Source organism: Nyctibius grandis, chromosome 4 (genome assembly GCF_013368605.1).
Source record: "Nyctibius grandis isolate bNycGra1 chromosome 4, bNycGra1.pri, whole genome shotgun sequence".
NCBI classification, from domain to species: domain Eukaryota; kingdom Metazoa; phylum Chordata; class Aves; order Nyctibiiformes; family Nyctibiidae; genus Nyctibius; species Nyctibius grandis.
The window spans coordinates 43,573,992-43,590,547 of record NC_090661.1 but is presented as its reverse complement, the minus strand read 5'-3'; the positions used below and the strand labels follow the sequence as shown (position 1 = coordinate 43,590,547).

At 38.8% G+C, this 16,556-nt stretch overlaps 1 protein-coding gene across 1 annotated transcript in view; it reads right to left on the bottom strand.

Annotated features, from left to right (window-relative positions):
• Window positions 1-16,556, bottom strand: part of NPAS3 (neuronal PAS domain protein 3) — a 640,005-nt gene that overhangs the window by 50,243 nt on the left and 573,206 nt on the right. The window contains exon 8 of the mRNA XM_068397366.1: window positions 8,820-8,938. Within this exon, the coding sequence (XP_068253467.1) occupies window positions 8,820-8,938 (119 nt within the window). The remainder of the gene's footprint in view (window positions 1-8,819; window positions 8,939-16,556) is intronic.

The following is a 16,556-nucleotide window of genomic DNA, read 5'->3' as shown; positions in this document are numbered from 1 at the left end:
AGCAGTGGCAGATAACATTGGTGGATAACTTAAGAAAACTCTGTGGACTGAAGACCTCTCTTTTTCAGTAGGCATTCCCACGTGGGAGCACAAGACCTTTCTCCCAGCGTGCAATAGGAGGTATTTTCTGGTTCCTACTCTGGTGAGATCTCATTGTTCTCATTCCACTCACTGACCTCTGTTTATTAACACTGCAATGGGTCTCACACTGCACTATTAGTTCACACATCTAGCAATTAGTGCTACTTACAAAAGCACAACAAACATTTTGTATCTCTATGACTCAATAAAACTTGGTTCTTGAAAGAATACCAGATTTGGCTTGGAGCTGATCTCTGTCCATTTTGAATATTTTAGTATGTATCAGAGTAAATCTTGATCTCATGGTTTTCTTTAACTACTATATCCACCGACTTTTAAGAAAGGTAGCTTCAGAATTATACTGCCTAAAAATCAGAATAAAAAGCAATTGCTGCTAATTTGGTGATAATATTATCTTTTTGTATCACTTATTCTTTGATAACAGAATTTATGAAAATAGAACATCTCCCAGAAAGTAATCTGTGTTTGTTCAAGTTTATGTTTTCTTCCAGATTTTCAGAATCCAGTTTGTGATTTCCCATTTACACAGTTTGGAACACGCTGCAACAAAATCACAACTCTGAAGCCATATGAGCACTTAAGACAATATTTGAGGAGAAACACATCCTGATACCGGTGTCAGGAAAACTACAGCTGCAGTCATCATGAGGAATGATCAAATCTTGAATCTTTCTTTTAAAGACGACTGCTATTAAAAAGCCCTTTTATATAATACTATCTGGTTAGTTTCATTCATGCTACTGCAATAACGAATGCCTAACATATATTCATGTCTCCAGATGGTAGAAGAGTGCCATAAATCCCGTTTAAAAGATGCTCAGCCCTGAAAATGTTTTTTGAGAAGGTGGAGTTACTAGCTGCTGAACACTTTTAAAAAATTGGTTAATGTATTTAGATGCTGAGTGTGAACCAAGCTTTTCCAGACGGCTCTCCTAATAGAATCTCAGAGCTCTATAGCAAGGCATAAAAGGAACTCTAGTCTTCTTAATCCTGTTTCAGACCATCTTTTCTTGAACCGTATCTTTATATCTACAAGTAGATACTTCATAAGACTCAGATTGGCCCATTAGTATTTTGTTCTTTTATAAGTAATGCTGCATCTTTACTAGCTAAGAGACTTCCTTTTGACTAAAAGGTCATCGATTTACATGGGTGAATTCTTGATCAGTTCTTTCTCTCTGACAAATTACCTTTAAGTCTTCCCAGTGCTGAAAAGTCTCAGGAATGCATGTGCTGACATTTAGAAAACTCTTCACATAATGCTTCCTGATGTTGGTTTCTTATTCCTTCTTCACTCAATTAAGGAGGTGTGGCAGTAGCCATGTGATGAAATACTAAATTCTGCAGTTTTCTTTCTTCCTACAGAGAAAGGTCAGAATACCTTTCTGGGACAAAGTAAAATGCTTGACAGAAAAGATTTCAAGGGGGGAAAATATTAGAAGAGGAGAAAAGAATTTAGGCCAAGCTGGAAAGTGGGATATGTGAATTCCCTCAGGCTGAGGAGGGAATTAAATCTGACTCTAACATAGCCCACATCTGAGAAATGAACTAATAATTAGACTATCATGCAAAAAAACAGATGCCTTATCTTTCTTCCTCCTTCCTATTCCCCTGAAATGGAAGGTGGTCTTCCACTGTGTTCTCAACAAGCCCGTGACATATTGGGTCCTTAAAGTGATTTTGGAATAGGGACATCTTGTTTCTGAATTCCAGGTGAATCTGTCACTTAGATGGGAAACAATCATTCGAATTTTGGATTGAATCAAGAGAATGGTATCACAAGGCAAGTGCAACGGCATAATTTTGTCTCTCTAACAGAGTTTTTGGCTCTCTTGCCTTCTTGGATTAATGAATCTAAATTCTGCCAAAAACTGCACTTACTTCAATTGCACAACTGAGATTTATAAATCTTGCCCAACTCTTCTTCTAAAAAAAGAAATGATAAAAAATATTAATTTTAAATTGTGAATAAAGGCAGGAAGAGTGTTAAAAAGGCTGATAATAGAACTGTGATGGACATAAAATTTCAACAAGAAATTTAGATTTCCATCTTCAAAACTGGCATTCAAAGAATTCTAACTTTATAATTTTAAATGCAAAACCTGAGAGCACAGTCTCAGAAAATGTTTAACTTTAAACAAGTTGGTAGAAAGATACCATTGCACAAAAGAAAAAGATGAATTCATGTAGACTACAAAGAAGTAGTAATTTGTGAAAACACTTTTATGGAGTTTTAAATACTATTTAAACCATTTTGATACAGAGCAACTGATGTGTGAGGCATAGCTAGCCAAATTTGAATCCTCCATTACTGAAATGCAGACATTACATTTGCAACCAAGCATCAAAACATCTAAACTAATCTTGCTCAACCAGAGTTTTTATATAGCGATTTACTTATTTTTATGCACTATGTCCACTGGTACTTCAGATTATGCTGTTAGGTTTAACAGTCCTCTGTGATTTAATAAATAATGAAGATAACTTTGCTCCCTTCATTGCAATTTGGTCAGTTTGTTTAAGCTTGCTTACTTTCCACAATTCTCTTGCACGTGAAGAACATCAGAGAGAAAAACAGGTGCAAAAACCTGCTCTTGGCATTGATAAGAGCTGTGATACTGTAAAGCAGCAATGCAGGGCTTACACTTGTATCCAGTGCTAACACTTCTGTGCCATATTAGACTTCAGAACTCCTGAAAGTCATAAACAAATAGCTGAAACAAGTCCATTTCATTCATCTCCAAAGATTATGTATGTGCTTTTCCATAATTCCAAGGCACTCTTCAAATACACCAAGGCCTCACTTCAAGCAGAATTATCTGAGTAACCTAGCAAATATTTCTTTTCTCAATAATACAGGCTCAGAAGTCTAAGGTTGTAAGCAAGATTTTGTTCAGTGCATGACAGCTGCTATATTTACTTCCAGTCACTGAAGAGTCTGCAGTAGACTCATTGCCTTGTGACTTCAATGACTCTTGATGTTTTAATGACATGGAGACTGCTTCTTATTGACACTGAATGAGCCAAAGCAGGTATCTAGGTAGCACAGCAGATAGAAAGTACTGCTCCAAGTAGGAAGGTACAGCCTGAAGGATTTTTAAGATGTCCTTTACCCTGCTGATGGATCGCCAAGAGAGCTGATCACCAGCTTCATGGGAGATGAAGAGGCAACAGATGTTGGTTACACCAAATTCAGAGATTGCCACAGTGACAGTAAAAGTACAAGGGAATCTCCTCATGTTTGCTTATCCACCTCTGTAACAGCTTATCATGAGAGGGCTGCTCCATAAAACAGTAGAGGAATCTGTATGGATATATACTAACACATCTGATGAGCTGATGAACCAGCAACTATTGGCTCTGATGATGCTTGATACTTTGGCTACTTCCTCATCCCATTAATTATGCTTTGGTCAAGAGACCAGTATTGAGCCCTAATGGTTTGAGCAAAGAAAATCCTAGCACAATCTGACATGAAATGTCACATAAATGTGACAAAACAATAACAGGATACTACAGGGTAGTAGGAAATATATCACTGGACTTGAACAAAGTAGTTTTTAGTTAAAATTAGCTTTGACATGTCTGAGAAAGTAGGACAATAGAAACATTGAAGGTGGGATAACTGTTAAGTAGACAGAATGGTAACCCTCAAATGGAGGAAAACAAATGGAAGAGGAGATAAAATGGAGACAACAAAAATCCAAATGAAATAACAAAACTACCTTTTATTTATTAAAAAAATGAAGAAAGGAAGATGTGATACATTTTCAGCAGAGAAAAACAGTTAAGTCTCTGCATCATGTATCTTAGACAACAGCTGTAATGGTAATACTTTCTGAGTTTTGCAGTGAATGGAATTACCATTTTTTCCTTTTATTTGTTTTCAATGTTCTTTATCAGCTTACATTTTATTTGACTTTTTTTTTTTTTAAGATTGTAGATTTACTCACTGAAAACTGAATAGTTCCCTAGCACTGTATGTAAACTCTTTTCCTACAAGCTCTGAGCCTAAGAACATTATAAATAGGGAAAATCAGATTCAAGGAGGGTTACCCGGGTAACTATAGACCGGTCAGCCTCACCTCCATCCCCGGAAAGGTGATGGAACAACTTGTCCTTGGTGCTGTCTCTAGACACATCAAGGATAGGGGATCATTAGGGGCACTCAGCATGGCTTCACCAAGGGGAAGTCTTGCTCAACCAACTTGATAGCCTTTTATGAGGATGTTACCCGGTGGATAGATGATGGTAAAGCTGTGGATGTGGTCTATCTCGATTTCAGTAAAGCGTTTGACACGGTCTCCCACAGCATCTTCGCAGCTAAACTGAGGGAGTGTGGTCTGGATGATCGGGTAGTGAGGTGGATTGTGAACTGGCTGAAGGAAAGAAGCCAGAGAGTGGTGATCAATGGGACAGAGTCCACTTGGAGGTCTGTGTCTAGCGGAGTCCCGCAAGGGTTGATACTGGGACCGGTTCTATTCAATATATTCATTAATGACTTGGATGAGGGATTAGAGTGCACTGTCAGCAAGTTCGCTGATGACACAAAACTGGGAGGAGTGGCTGACACACCAGAAGGCTGCGCAGCCATTCAGAGGGACCTGGACAGGCTGGAGAGTTGGGCGGGGAGAAATTTAATGAAATATAACAAGGGCAAGTGTAGAGTCCTGCATCTGGGCAAGAACAATCCCATGTACCAGTACAAGTTGGGGGCAGACCTGTTGGAGACCAGCATAGGGGAAAGGGACCTGGGGGTCCTAGTGGACAGCAGGATGACCATGAGCCAGCAGTGTGCCCTTGTGGCCAAGAAGGCCAATGGCATCCTGGGGTGTATTAGAAGCGGTGTGGTTAGCAGGTCGAGAGAGGTTCTCCTCCCCCTCTACTCTGCCCTGGTGAGGCCGCATCTGGAGTATTGTGTCCAGTTCTGGGCCCCTCAGTTCAAGAAGGACAGGGAACTGCTAGAAAGAGTCCAGCGCAGAGCCACGAAGATGATTAAGGGAGTGGAACATCTCCCTTATGAGGAGAGGCTGAGGGAGCTGGGTCTCTTTAGCTTGGAGAAGAGGAAACTGAGGGGTGACCTCATTAATGTTTATAAATATGTAAAGGGCAAGTGTCATGAGGATGGAGCCAGGCTCTTCTCAGTGACATCCATTGACAGGACAAGGGGCAATGGGTGCAAGCTGGAACACAGGAGGTTCCACTTAAATATGAGGAAAAACTTCTTTACAGTGAGGGTGACCGAACACTGGAACAGGCTGCCCAGAGAGGTTGTGGAGTCTCCTTCTCTGGAGACATTCAAAACCCACCTGGACGCGTTCCTGTGTGATATGGTCTAGGCAATCCTGCTCCGGCAGGGGGATTGGACTAGATGATCTTTCGAGGTCCCTTCCAATCCCTAACATTCTGTGATTCTGTGCTGGGAAACAATGACAGGGAAGGAGCGAGGTAGGATTAATCATGTAACCACCTTCCCATTTCAGACTTTTAAGGTAATATCATTCATGGAAAAAAGGCCATTACCTCCATCTTTAGGTATAATTCAGGACTAATTAAATCAATCCAGTAAGGGACTATACACACGGTTCATCTCATGTCAGAACAGTCTGGAACAGGGTCTCTTTGAGGTATACATATGTGTAAGTCTATCAGTGTGGGTTTTGTCCAACATTTCTTTTGACAGAAAATTAGTCCTGACTAGATCAACCCATACAATTAATCAATCTAATTCTCTGATTGTTTTCAATTTTATGGGATTTTCCTGAGGCAGGGATCACTCATTCTGAAAATTGGCTAAGCATCTTGTGGACCACCTCAATCATTTGCTATCTAAAGAAACCATTCATCAGCAGTCTGCAAAGCAAGGAAAATATGGAGATGTGGTTCTGAGCTCAGCAAGAGTTTGGAACAAGACACAACCACTTCACAAAGATGAAAAATTTTGCCTGCTAGAGGATTGACTCCATGGGGAGCTGAATATCTTTGGCAGAGCTAAAACCTTACTCACACAAGATACAGAGTTCCCAGCACACTGCTCCTGATGAATGGTTGTAATGCTGATCCAGGAGGGTTACCCACCCACAGTGACACAAGAGTCCAAGGGAAGCTGTTAGCCAGGAGCCCTTGCTTCTTGCAGAGGGAAAATTCAGTGTTCTGTTGTATTCTGAAGGTGTGAGACAGTGGCTCCTGGGTCAGCCTGCTCCACCAGGATTTCCTGCAGGAACTCTGCTGCACAGGACCCCAGCTGGCATAGTGTTTCCTGAGTAAGTGCTAGAGGTCTTCCATGGACGTCTGACACAGAATTTAGCCAGCTATTCCCATATATGGGAATATGTGCTAATAAACTTAGCCCATATTCCCATATAATTTCTTATAGCTGTAGATTTGTAAGGCTCATGGATCTTTCTTAATTTTAATAAAACATATACCTGAACAAATTCAAGAAGCCTTAAGTTTGTTCTGGCACTGGACTTTTAGAAATCAATAAATAAATTGGTAACATTCCTAGAAGTGTGAATGACATTCACTATAGCAGTTGAGTTTTATTATGCTTGTCCAATACACCAACTGAGAATGATGTTTAAACAAAGCAGTTCTTAACACTCGGTTAAAAAGACATTCACGTGATCCAGCTCTTCTAAAATGAATACACAATTTTTCTGGGGCTCATTGAGGCTGTGGATAATTATCCTTCCATAGAACATAGAGTGCCAATAACCAAGCTTTTGAAAAACTGTCAAAGTACAATTTGTATGGTTGGACACAGCTGAATTCAGCCAAACACTGTCAGTTACAAAATCCCGGAAAACATCAAAAAAAGCAGAAGAACTACACCTCTATATTTACACATGCCTAGGACTCGCACGGTGTTTATGCAATTTTACTCATGCTGACTTGCTGATGCTTCATGGAAAAACTTGGAAAAAAACAAATGTTTTATTTACAGACAGTTCTGTTGACTATCATACTTTTTCTTTTCATCCGTTCTTTGTGTCTAGGAAAAGCTGGCTAAAAAATTATATCTGATCTTTCAAACTTCATTCTGCTCTATCTGTGACATCTCAGTTATGGTTTTCAGTGTTTCCATGAGGCATCAGCAGGTCTAAAAGAGAAATGAAATTGTATTTGTACGATAGACAACACTGTGTCTTTCTTTTGAGTAAAGGGTCTCTTGTGAATTTCAAAAACTGTATTGTAACGAGTAAAAAGCCCACCTTGTGAAGCCAGCCCATTCTAGATATGTCCTATTCTGGTGCTGGACTAACATTAGATTATTAGGAGTCCAGGAAGAGAGAATGACAAAGTCACTCATGTGTCTTCCTTTTGTTCTCACCTACATCTGGCAAAAAATGTCAGATTATGAAATCCACAGTCCAATTCTCTATTTTTTCCCATTACTATTGCAGCAAAAATATCCAGAAAAGCAAGTTCTCTGCCATTCTAACCTTGGCGTAGCCTGGATGGACCATGCCTGATCATGAAAATTAGTATAACTTCAATTCATTCATTCATTTGCCTTCCTCCTCCTGAGACTGCCAGTACACTTCCCGGTCTTGATACCTTCCGAGACTTGTAAACCGGTCAGCATGAACAGGTACTGAGTGCATTCTTTCAGGTATTGACAATTAAGCAGTACACAGATCAGAACTTGTGGTACCTTAAGAAACCACTGATTTGGACCTAAACTTCCATTAGCAGCTATTTCCATTAGCAATTCATCATCTTGTCCCAGAAACTATCCAACAGAAAGACTCCCAGTTATTTGCTTCTAAAGAAGACATTTCTACCAGATTTTTATGGCTCAGGTAGACTACCTCAATTCACAGAGAATTTTTTGAGTTGAGTGAACTGGGGAGTTTTACTACAAAGCTCCTCTAAATCTTCCTCTGAAAACTGAAAAAAATGCTTTAGAAAGTTTTAAAATGAATATTGACAAGCAACTTCTTTAAATACACACACATTCTCAGACTTACTTTTTGCACCACTCTTTTATCTTGTATAATACTTAATGGATGACATGTTTCATTCCACAAGTTGACAATGTTAAAAATGGGCTATTCCTTCTAGTTTTAGTACACTGCAAAGCCACTGATAGCTACAGGCACTATGAGCGATATATGACTGAAGAAAAATGAGATTACTGCTGATAAGGAACAAAAGACTTTCATATCTTAAAAGAGTCTGAAATCCAGCAAATATGATCCCCAGCAGCAGATGCCCCTCAGACAGACAATGAAAGAAAAATGGTGGAAAAGTACTCGTTGTGGCTTGTTGTTTCCTTCAGCCAGAACGGCAGCGAAATTAAATAGCTCTAGCATACTGTCTGCATGAAGAAATCCTACCTCTCTGGGAAAAACATAACCCAAAGATGACTAACAGTCCAACAAAATGAGCAGTAATTGTCCACTATGGAACAGTGATGTTACTGTGACTCACCTTCTCTGGTAAAATATACTGTTACTCCAAAAGTGTTGCTCTTTTGAAGGCTATCATGCTGTTATCATCAACGTTTATTGTAATAATGATCAATTTAATGGAGATGTAGTATCAGAGCCAAACCTCAGGCTGGAAATATTGTATTAATGATTCTTTAACAAAAGCAATGAAACACGTGCTAATGTGAAACAGCTACTTTCTCTGTCTATTAATGTATCCCTGGAACATGGATGAACATAATTTAAAGATGTCACTATTTCATGCTACAGTGTAACCCTTACCTTGTATCCTGATGATTTGATGTGCACTCCTCGCTTGGTCAGTGTAGATTTCATTCGGATGAAAAAAGAGCGCTCTAGAGTGTTGTCAGTGGTTAGTAAACTGGGGCTTGTAGATTCCACTAGGGAATAGAAAAAATACATATACACATAATTTAGATTTTATACATCCCCTCTAAGCTATTTTTCAGGTGCAATCCTTGAACTCACTAAAAATAAATGACTGATGGATGCTAAGAGTGTTGTAATCAATTTACCTCGTTTAGAAAACGTTTACTTAGCAAAAAAAAATTTGAAAAATATATGTATACTCAGTAAGTCTCATTTTCAAGTTATTTTTCCCACAGACTTTTTAACAGAGATTTGTCTCATTAACTCTTTCTCGCGCAATTTTGTTACGACTGGAGTTATTTTGGTAGGGTATAGCACTATTTTAAAAACTGTGGCGTTCTTCAGTATTTTGTGAAAGGCAAAGTCTCACTGAGTAAGCAATTCTGTCTGCTGAAAGAGGTTGCAAATTCTGTGGGCTTCTATTCCCTAGCCTCCACTCCTCACCTGCAGTGACACCTGGGGTGAGTCACTGCTGGTTTTGAGTGCCTTGGTTTCCCCATTACTGAAGGTTAATTATTATCAATAAAGCACTGAGTACCCTGAAGGCAAAAGTGCTCAAGTAAATGACACATATTATTATTGTCATCATCATCATCACCATAGTTAATTATTGGTGAATAACTGGTCACTAATGAAATGTCTTTGTAGTCCAGTTGAAGAGATATTTCCTCCTTGAAACTATAGATATCACCTGTGCTTCTCACTCCCTCAATTGCAACCACTTAAAATAGTAAACAGTCTTAGTATAAACCATGACAAAATAGTGGCTACAACACTAGTCAGCACTGAGATATTCTCTATACAATTTTTATTATTGCTATTTTTAGCCCTAATAACCAAGCTCTCCCCAAAATATTGTTCATGGGAAAATTCTGGAGCAGCTTACAATGAGCAAGTATTATTGGAGATCAACTAATTTTCAGTTTCAATGAGTAAGTAATACTGAATAAAAAAGTTATTTTGAAATTATTCTGCTACTATTTTGGAGAACTGATGAAACTACTGGTAGAAAGTATTAAGGTATTTAAAAAGCATTTGTTATGCAGTCAACAGAAACACAAACGCTTATTTGTGAGCTAAGGATTATATTGAATTGTCCTTGATTTAATGTGGTCACGTTTTTCCATGTTTGTGACATTTCAACTGTATTATGATGAAATAACTGACAACAGTGCCCCTTTCTTTAGTGTCTCTCAAGATTTTTTTGTTTTAGAGAGCTTGAATTCGATGTCATTTTAAATGTACAGCTCTTTATCACTCGAGGGAAAAGCAGAGCCATGTTATATTTAGTACTTTCATTTCTTCTGATTAAATATGAATTACTATGAAATTTTTCTCATCATCTAACACACCATAATACGCCAACAGCTTTTTAATACACTATATAAGCACAAACTTCTGCTCTAAGAGTTTAATTTGCCCCTCTAATCCAATCACATCAACCTTATTTCTCTTATCAGAGATTCCCATTTTGAATTAAATGAGCTCATTAGTTTTAATCAAAAGCAGAGAGATCAAAACTTAAACGTAAATGCTTTAGATCAGAACTGTCAGTCAGCCGTGCAGTTCTATTTTACTAAAACACAAGATCAGAGACCCTTAGAACCAATTTTTTCTCGTAAGGGATGCCAAGAGCTTGAAGATGCGATATCCTTTTTTTTTTTTTTTTTGCTCCCAAGGACAGATTATACATTTAAGGTTAGACTTAATTTAGAGTATTTTTTTTCATCCTGGTGGAAATGGGAAAGTATGCTATTCTGCTCTTGTCTCTCTCACATTTATTGGTGCTGGTCCTTGGAGACCTGAACAAATGTGAAGCCATCACAATCCATACAACAAACCTGTCCTCAAAAAATTCAGCTCTGTTCAGCAATATCATCTAAGAAATAAAACTCTGTAAGGAAAGATATGTGTTTCAGGGTACGGCATAGTGGAACCCTGAAACAGCAACCAGGGTCACTGGGATAGCTGCAGTACCGGCAAGATGAGGATAATAATTAATTATTATTTTTATTGTACAGTACTCTACAGTGCAATAGTTAAAGAGTACATTAAAAAAACACAGCATGGATGCTTCCCGCTGTGTGAAGAAATGCTAAAATCAGCTTAACAAGTGCAGTTGTTGTAGTCCAGCACATTATGCTCTAGCACAGGCAATAAGTACAATATGTCCTCATGTGTTCTAATGGTAATTACCTAAACACACAGAAGTAATGTTAATTAAACACACAGCATCTCACACTCAAAAAATGATCAGGCTGCAATACATATGTACCATTCCCAAGGAACTGAAATTAAAATTTCTCTTTCATACCTAGTTTCATGAAAGAAAGAAAAACACCTGACATCTAGTACAGTGTACTTGGCATTGGCATTTTCTGGGCTCGTGTCACCTTATATCATAAGCTTAATCTTATTTTGCTGTTACTATAATATGTACAAACCTATACATCTCTGTAAGTGAATGTTATAAAATGCATATAATTTATCCAACAGACTGGAACAGTGTCTGTCATATAAATACGTATTCTGAAGTGTTTGATTTTCTTTAACAAAAAGTACCTGAGAGTGTATGTGTGAGATGGGATTAGTTACCTAAAAGTCCAGAACAGCTTATGAACAGCTTTCTGAATTTCTCTCAGGAGAGAACCATTACGGCTGATAGTAAAAATCTGCATTCAGAGTTGCACCCACCCATGGTAGACACTGTTAACAATGCTAACGGTGATTATGCATGCAGGATTTTAAAAATAGGATGTGTACAGAACGCATCCACTGATGTCAGTGAGATTTGCACAGGAATGTATAGAATATGGTCCATTATGAGTTCTCAGGAGTTGATTTTAAATACCTATCACTCAGCCTTTTCAATTTTTTTCCAATTATGTCAAAGGAAGCTAGCAATCTGAGAAACATCAGAATGAAACTCTGTAGCAATTCATTTTTTCAAGAGGTGTTTTTTTTTAAAATTTGTAATCTAAGACCTTTAAAAAAGCCTGCAATAAGCAAGGTCTGCTTTGCTTGATACTGCAGTAACTAAAGATGTCTTTTACACTGAAAAATAGTGCTCCTGGGCTGAATTTACTGAGTCTAAACCTACTGTTGAGTTATAAGCCTCTGAAACTGTGAGTTTAGAATGCTAATAATATGATAAAAGTCAATGCTCACTGCATGTGAGTGAAAGCCCTATACACTGTCAGGCTCAGAAGTATAAAAAGTAAGTCTGGATTGTCTTTGCAAAACAGATAACTGTGTACTCTGTTGGGAAAGCACTTGCCTTTGTGCGTCCTTAAATATCTTCGGCAGATACTACTAAAGGAGTAATGCTCTTCTCTTTCCAATCCCAAAGCTGCTAGTGTAGGATGAGGCTTCTGGACACAAGGAACACATTGTCCATTTCAAAGGGCATGAAGCTGCAAACCACTATACCCATACGAAAGTGTCATAAATGATAAAACATTAACTAAGAGCCACAGAGCCAAGTGGGGAGACAGTATGAACTAGTAGCCAATTCACAAAATTATTTAGTTATCTCCTCCTAAGCATTTCTTTGTGAACAAGCCTTGTAGCTCTGATCCTTCAATGGACTTTGTATTGGGAATAATCTTGGGCCCAGACCGCACAAACCAGTCACGCACTGTTTAACTTTACCTGCTGGAAGAGTTCTGCTGCTGCTAGTGGAATCTGTACTGATAAACGTGCACATAACTGGAGGACTGAGGTCCATGGCTCTGATCCTGCAGTGATCTGCAGATGTACTCTGCACCTGTGTGCAGCCTGACTACCTTAATGCTATAGAGCAAAACAATGTAAAACAATGCAAATAATTGCTGTTACACAGCAATAGCACAAGTACCATCCCTACGACTGATTCACATGCACATTCAAATTCAGATAAACCATTTGTCCCCCAGGAAAAAAGAAGTTCCAAATTTGATTTATGTCTTAAATAATGAAGTACTGCCAAAGCAGCCTGAATAAATATTCATCAACTTCTGGGGTTTTTTCCTCATGTGCATTAAAAATAATTGAGAGCAGAAAAATGCACTTTTGTATTCTTAGGAGACCCAGAAGCTACTGAGGGAAAACCAGACACTGTGGCATTACAAGAGTTAAAATGTCTGTAACATGGGTAGAACAGAAAGGGGGAGATGTGGCATTACAAGAGTTAAACAGAGCTCAAATGGAAAGCACGGAGGAGCTGATTACCCTGGTGGGAGGATGACCTTGGGAGCAACAGATAAAGAGCAGCTGAGTTAGTGTTTACTCAGAAGTCTGCAAGGAGCTTGGTTGAAAGGGTCCAGCTGGTTTTGATGGCCTATTTGCGCATGTGGGATGGGAAGGCCTGATTGGTTGGGAAGGTACTGTAGGTGTGTATGAAAGGTGGGTGTGCCACAGAATAAATGTCTCCATTTGCTAATATTGTTTGGAGTCTGTGCCATTAGTTGTGGCAAATGATGCCCTGTGTGAAGAATGATGACCAGCAAAACTGCTGCCAGCAGCAACACCTTGCAGAACTACTATAGGTGCTGAAAGGAAGCACAAGTTGGCTACAATCATCTCCTAAGAGAGATGAGCTGCAGGGAACATGGGTAATTATATTACTGCTGGGGAAAAATTGGTTTTGGAACTTATGGAGAGACTCCTACAAAAGCATGGGCTTAATGCTGTTAACATCTTCACGGCAGACCTCTGGGATAAAATAGGGATGAAGCTCTGGGATTGAGCCACCCTAGGGGACCCCATAGCGACAGAGCTTTTAAAACCCTGGCGGCAGATGCTGCAGGTTATGAAGAAGCTTGAAACAATGCGGCAATTGTAAAATCCATCTACTGAAAAAGAGACTCCTGATACTTCATGTGCTGGTGATATACATAACCAACAGAAAGGGGGAGTAGAGACCAAACCTTTCTAGTTTGAATGGCCATTTGGAAAGTAATAACAACTACAGCATTAAGGAAGAATAATGTGATTCTGAAGGGGACTTCTATGGAAGTGACTCTAACCTGAATAAGAACGATCAGTCAAAAGCGGCTGAGGAACATGCAAAAGAGACAGACACCAAAAGCTCTCAGTCTACAAGCATAAAGGATGCGAGTTCGAAAACTTCACTCATACTTGAAAAATGTTTGTTCTCTGCACTAGCAAGCAGAGAGGATGAGGAGTTTTGTGAACTGTATTCTGAAGACTTTTCCTTCCTAGAGGATGAAAGCAAAGCTGATAAATCTACTGAACCTTTGCTTGATCCTGAGGTGACTGAGGAAAATGGTACTATGCTCAGTAGTGAAAATGAAAATAATCCGTATGTGCAACAGCCTAAAATACCAGTGAAAACTTTATACTTCTTAACACTGTTAGTCTATGCTTACTTTATTATCCCTCTCCTTGGCTACTTAAGTGGACTCTTATTTGGGATGGCCCTTGGATTTATGATAGCTGTCTGTGTGATTTGGCTTCTTACTCCATGTACTCAAATTGCATAAAAGTATGAAAAAGCAATGGAATACAGTAATGAGAGGCATCACCAAAAGTTTATGCAAATCCCCTAAAAAATGTTTAGACAACTTTGATTCATGGGATGAAAATTGGGGCTATTGGTTTTGGGAGTGTTTTTGTGTATTTTGATTTATATCCCTTGTGTAATACAATGTATGCAGCGAATGGTAAAACAAATGTTGTCATTTGTAATGTGGGTAGAACAGAAAGGGGGAGATGTGGCATTACAAGAGTTAAACAGAGCTCAGAAAGAAAGCACCCAGGAGCTGATTACCCTGGTGGGAGGATGACCTTGGGAGCAATAGATAAAGAGCAGCTGAGTTAGTGTTTACTCTGAGGTCTGCAAGGAGCTTGGCTGAAAGGGTCCAGCTGGTTTTGATGGCCTATTTGCGCATGTGGGATGGGAAGGCCTGATTGACTGGGAAGGTACTGAAGGTATGTATGAAAGGTGGGTGTGCCACAGAATAAATGTCTCCGTTTGCTAATATCATTTGGAGTCTGTGCTGTTAGTAGCTGCAAAACACCAACAAGGAATTTGAGGGGGTTGGTGGGAAAAAAGCTTATGGTTTAACACACAGGAAATGCTGGATTTGGTAGTATTTCAGGAAGTTTTCAGCTGGCTTTCATTTCCCTTCCTTGAAAACAGGTGTCTATACAGCTTTTAAGAGACATTCTGAAACACCAACTATACAGCTCTTAAAAGAGAAACAAAATAAGAGGATATACAAAACAGTAAGAAAAAGGGAGCTCTCTTCTCATGTTATCTTTTGCACTTGCAAACCTCTTCCCACATTTGCTTGATGTCTTATAGTCCTTTACACAGGCAACTAAACATCATTATGTTCAGGTGAATAATTAGGTAATATAAATCTATAATTTTCAGTTGGACTAGATGCATCATTGTAAATGTTTCTATTTCTTTGCAGTTTATCATCTGTGACCAGGCATTAAAAGACTTTCTAGGAAAATTTAACCTTGAGTAGTTAACTGTCCTGTTTTTCTCATATTATTGCCTCTTAAAGTGTGTTTTTACTCAGAAAAGTGACTCTCAAAAAAACACTGTTGCCAAGGTCATTCTCTCTCAGTAGCTTAGATCAAATTCGATCATTTTATAAACTAAAAGATAGATTTTTCTAACTACTAGCCCAGCAAATACAATTCAAAACCTTCAAGTTAAGACAATTTATTTCCAATAAGTGCAAGTTACTATGAAATTATACTTAGCACTTATGCAAATGCAGGGTTTTAAGTGAAGTGGACTCAGTCTGATTGCAGGCTAAACATGGGCAAGTACTGGAAGCTAAAGCTTGGTCTAGGAAGGTGCTGAAGATCCTTGGGCTATTCTGATGAACCACTTAGGCATATTTATGCACACGGGCAGCCTGCCTGGAGATCAAGTGATGAGCACTGAGCTAGCAATTTCTATAGGTGCTCTCTTGGTCTCGATGGTGTGCTCAGCAACTTGCAAAATGAAGGACTACCTGAACTATTTAGTTAATATTGTGGGTGGCAAAGAAGAGGCTAGTTCTTCCAAGGCAATACTATTTCTAAAAGGAGCTCTAGGAATAATATTTTTGCTGTAAGCTGTCCCAGTTCTAAACAGGAACTTGAATTCCTGAATAACCAGATTTGGATCGGAAATTCATGGTACTTGTGTCTAACTTAGTAAGACTTAAAATTTCTGTTTTGCTATTTACTGAAAAGCTCAAGAAGTTAAGAATTGGACCCCAGGCTTTTGGTGACTTAGTTCCCTTCTTTCCTTTACAAAGGGGGAATAATGCTGGGTTCTGGCCAAGGCCTCCCTGAAAAGCAGAAGACTCAGGGCAGCTCTTCCAAAAGAAATGGAAAGAAGGATGACTTCCTCTAAAGAATTTATTGCCAGGTAATGTTTTCAGACAAGATAATAAACTGTTCTTGTCATTCTACCTCCAAGATGAAGACAATTCACTTTCCATGACCTATAAGCCTATTAGAAACTCAAAAGCATAAAAACATTAAACCCTATCAGACTTCTGTTGAAAGCTGGTTATTTTAATGGTTGTGGGTTTTTTTGTTTGCTTTCTCTCTTATCCCTCCAAATTTTCCAGATCCAACAATTGATAAGATGGGCTGGCATCTCAGATTGTTTCAGTT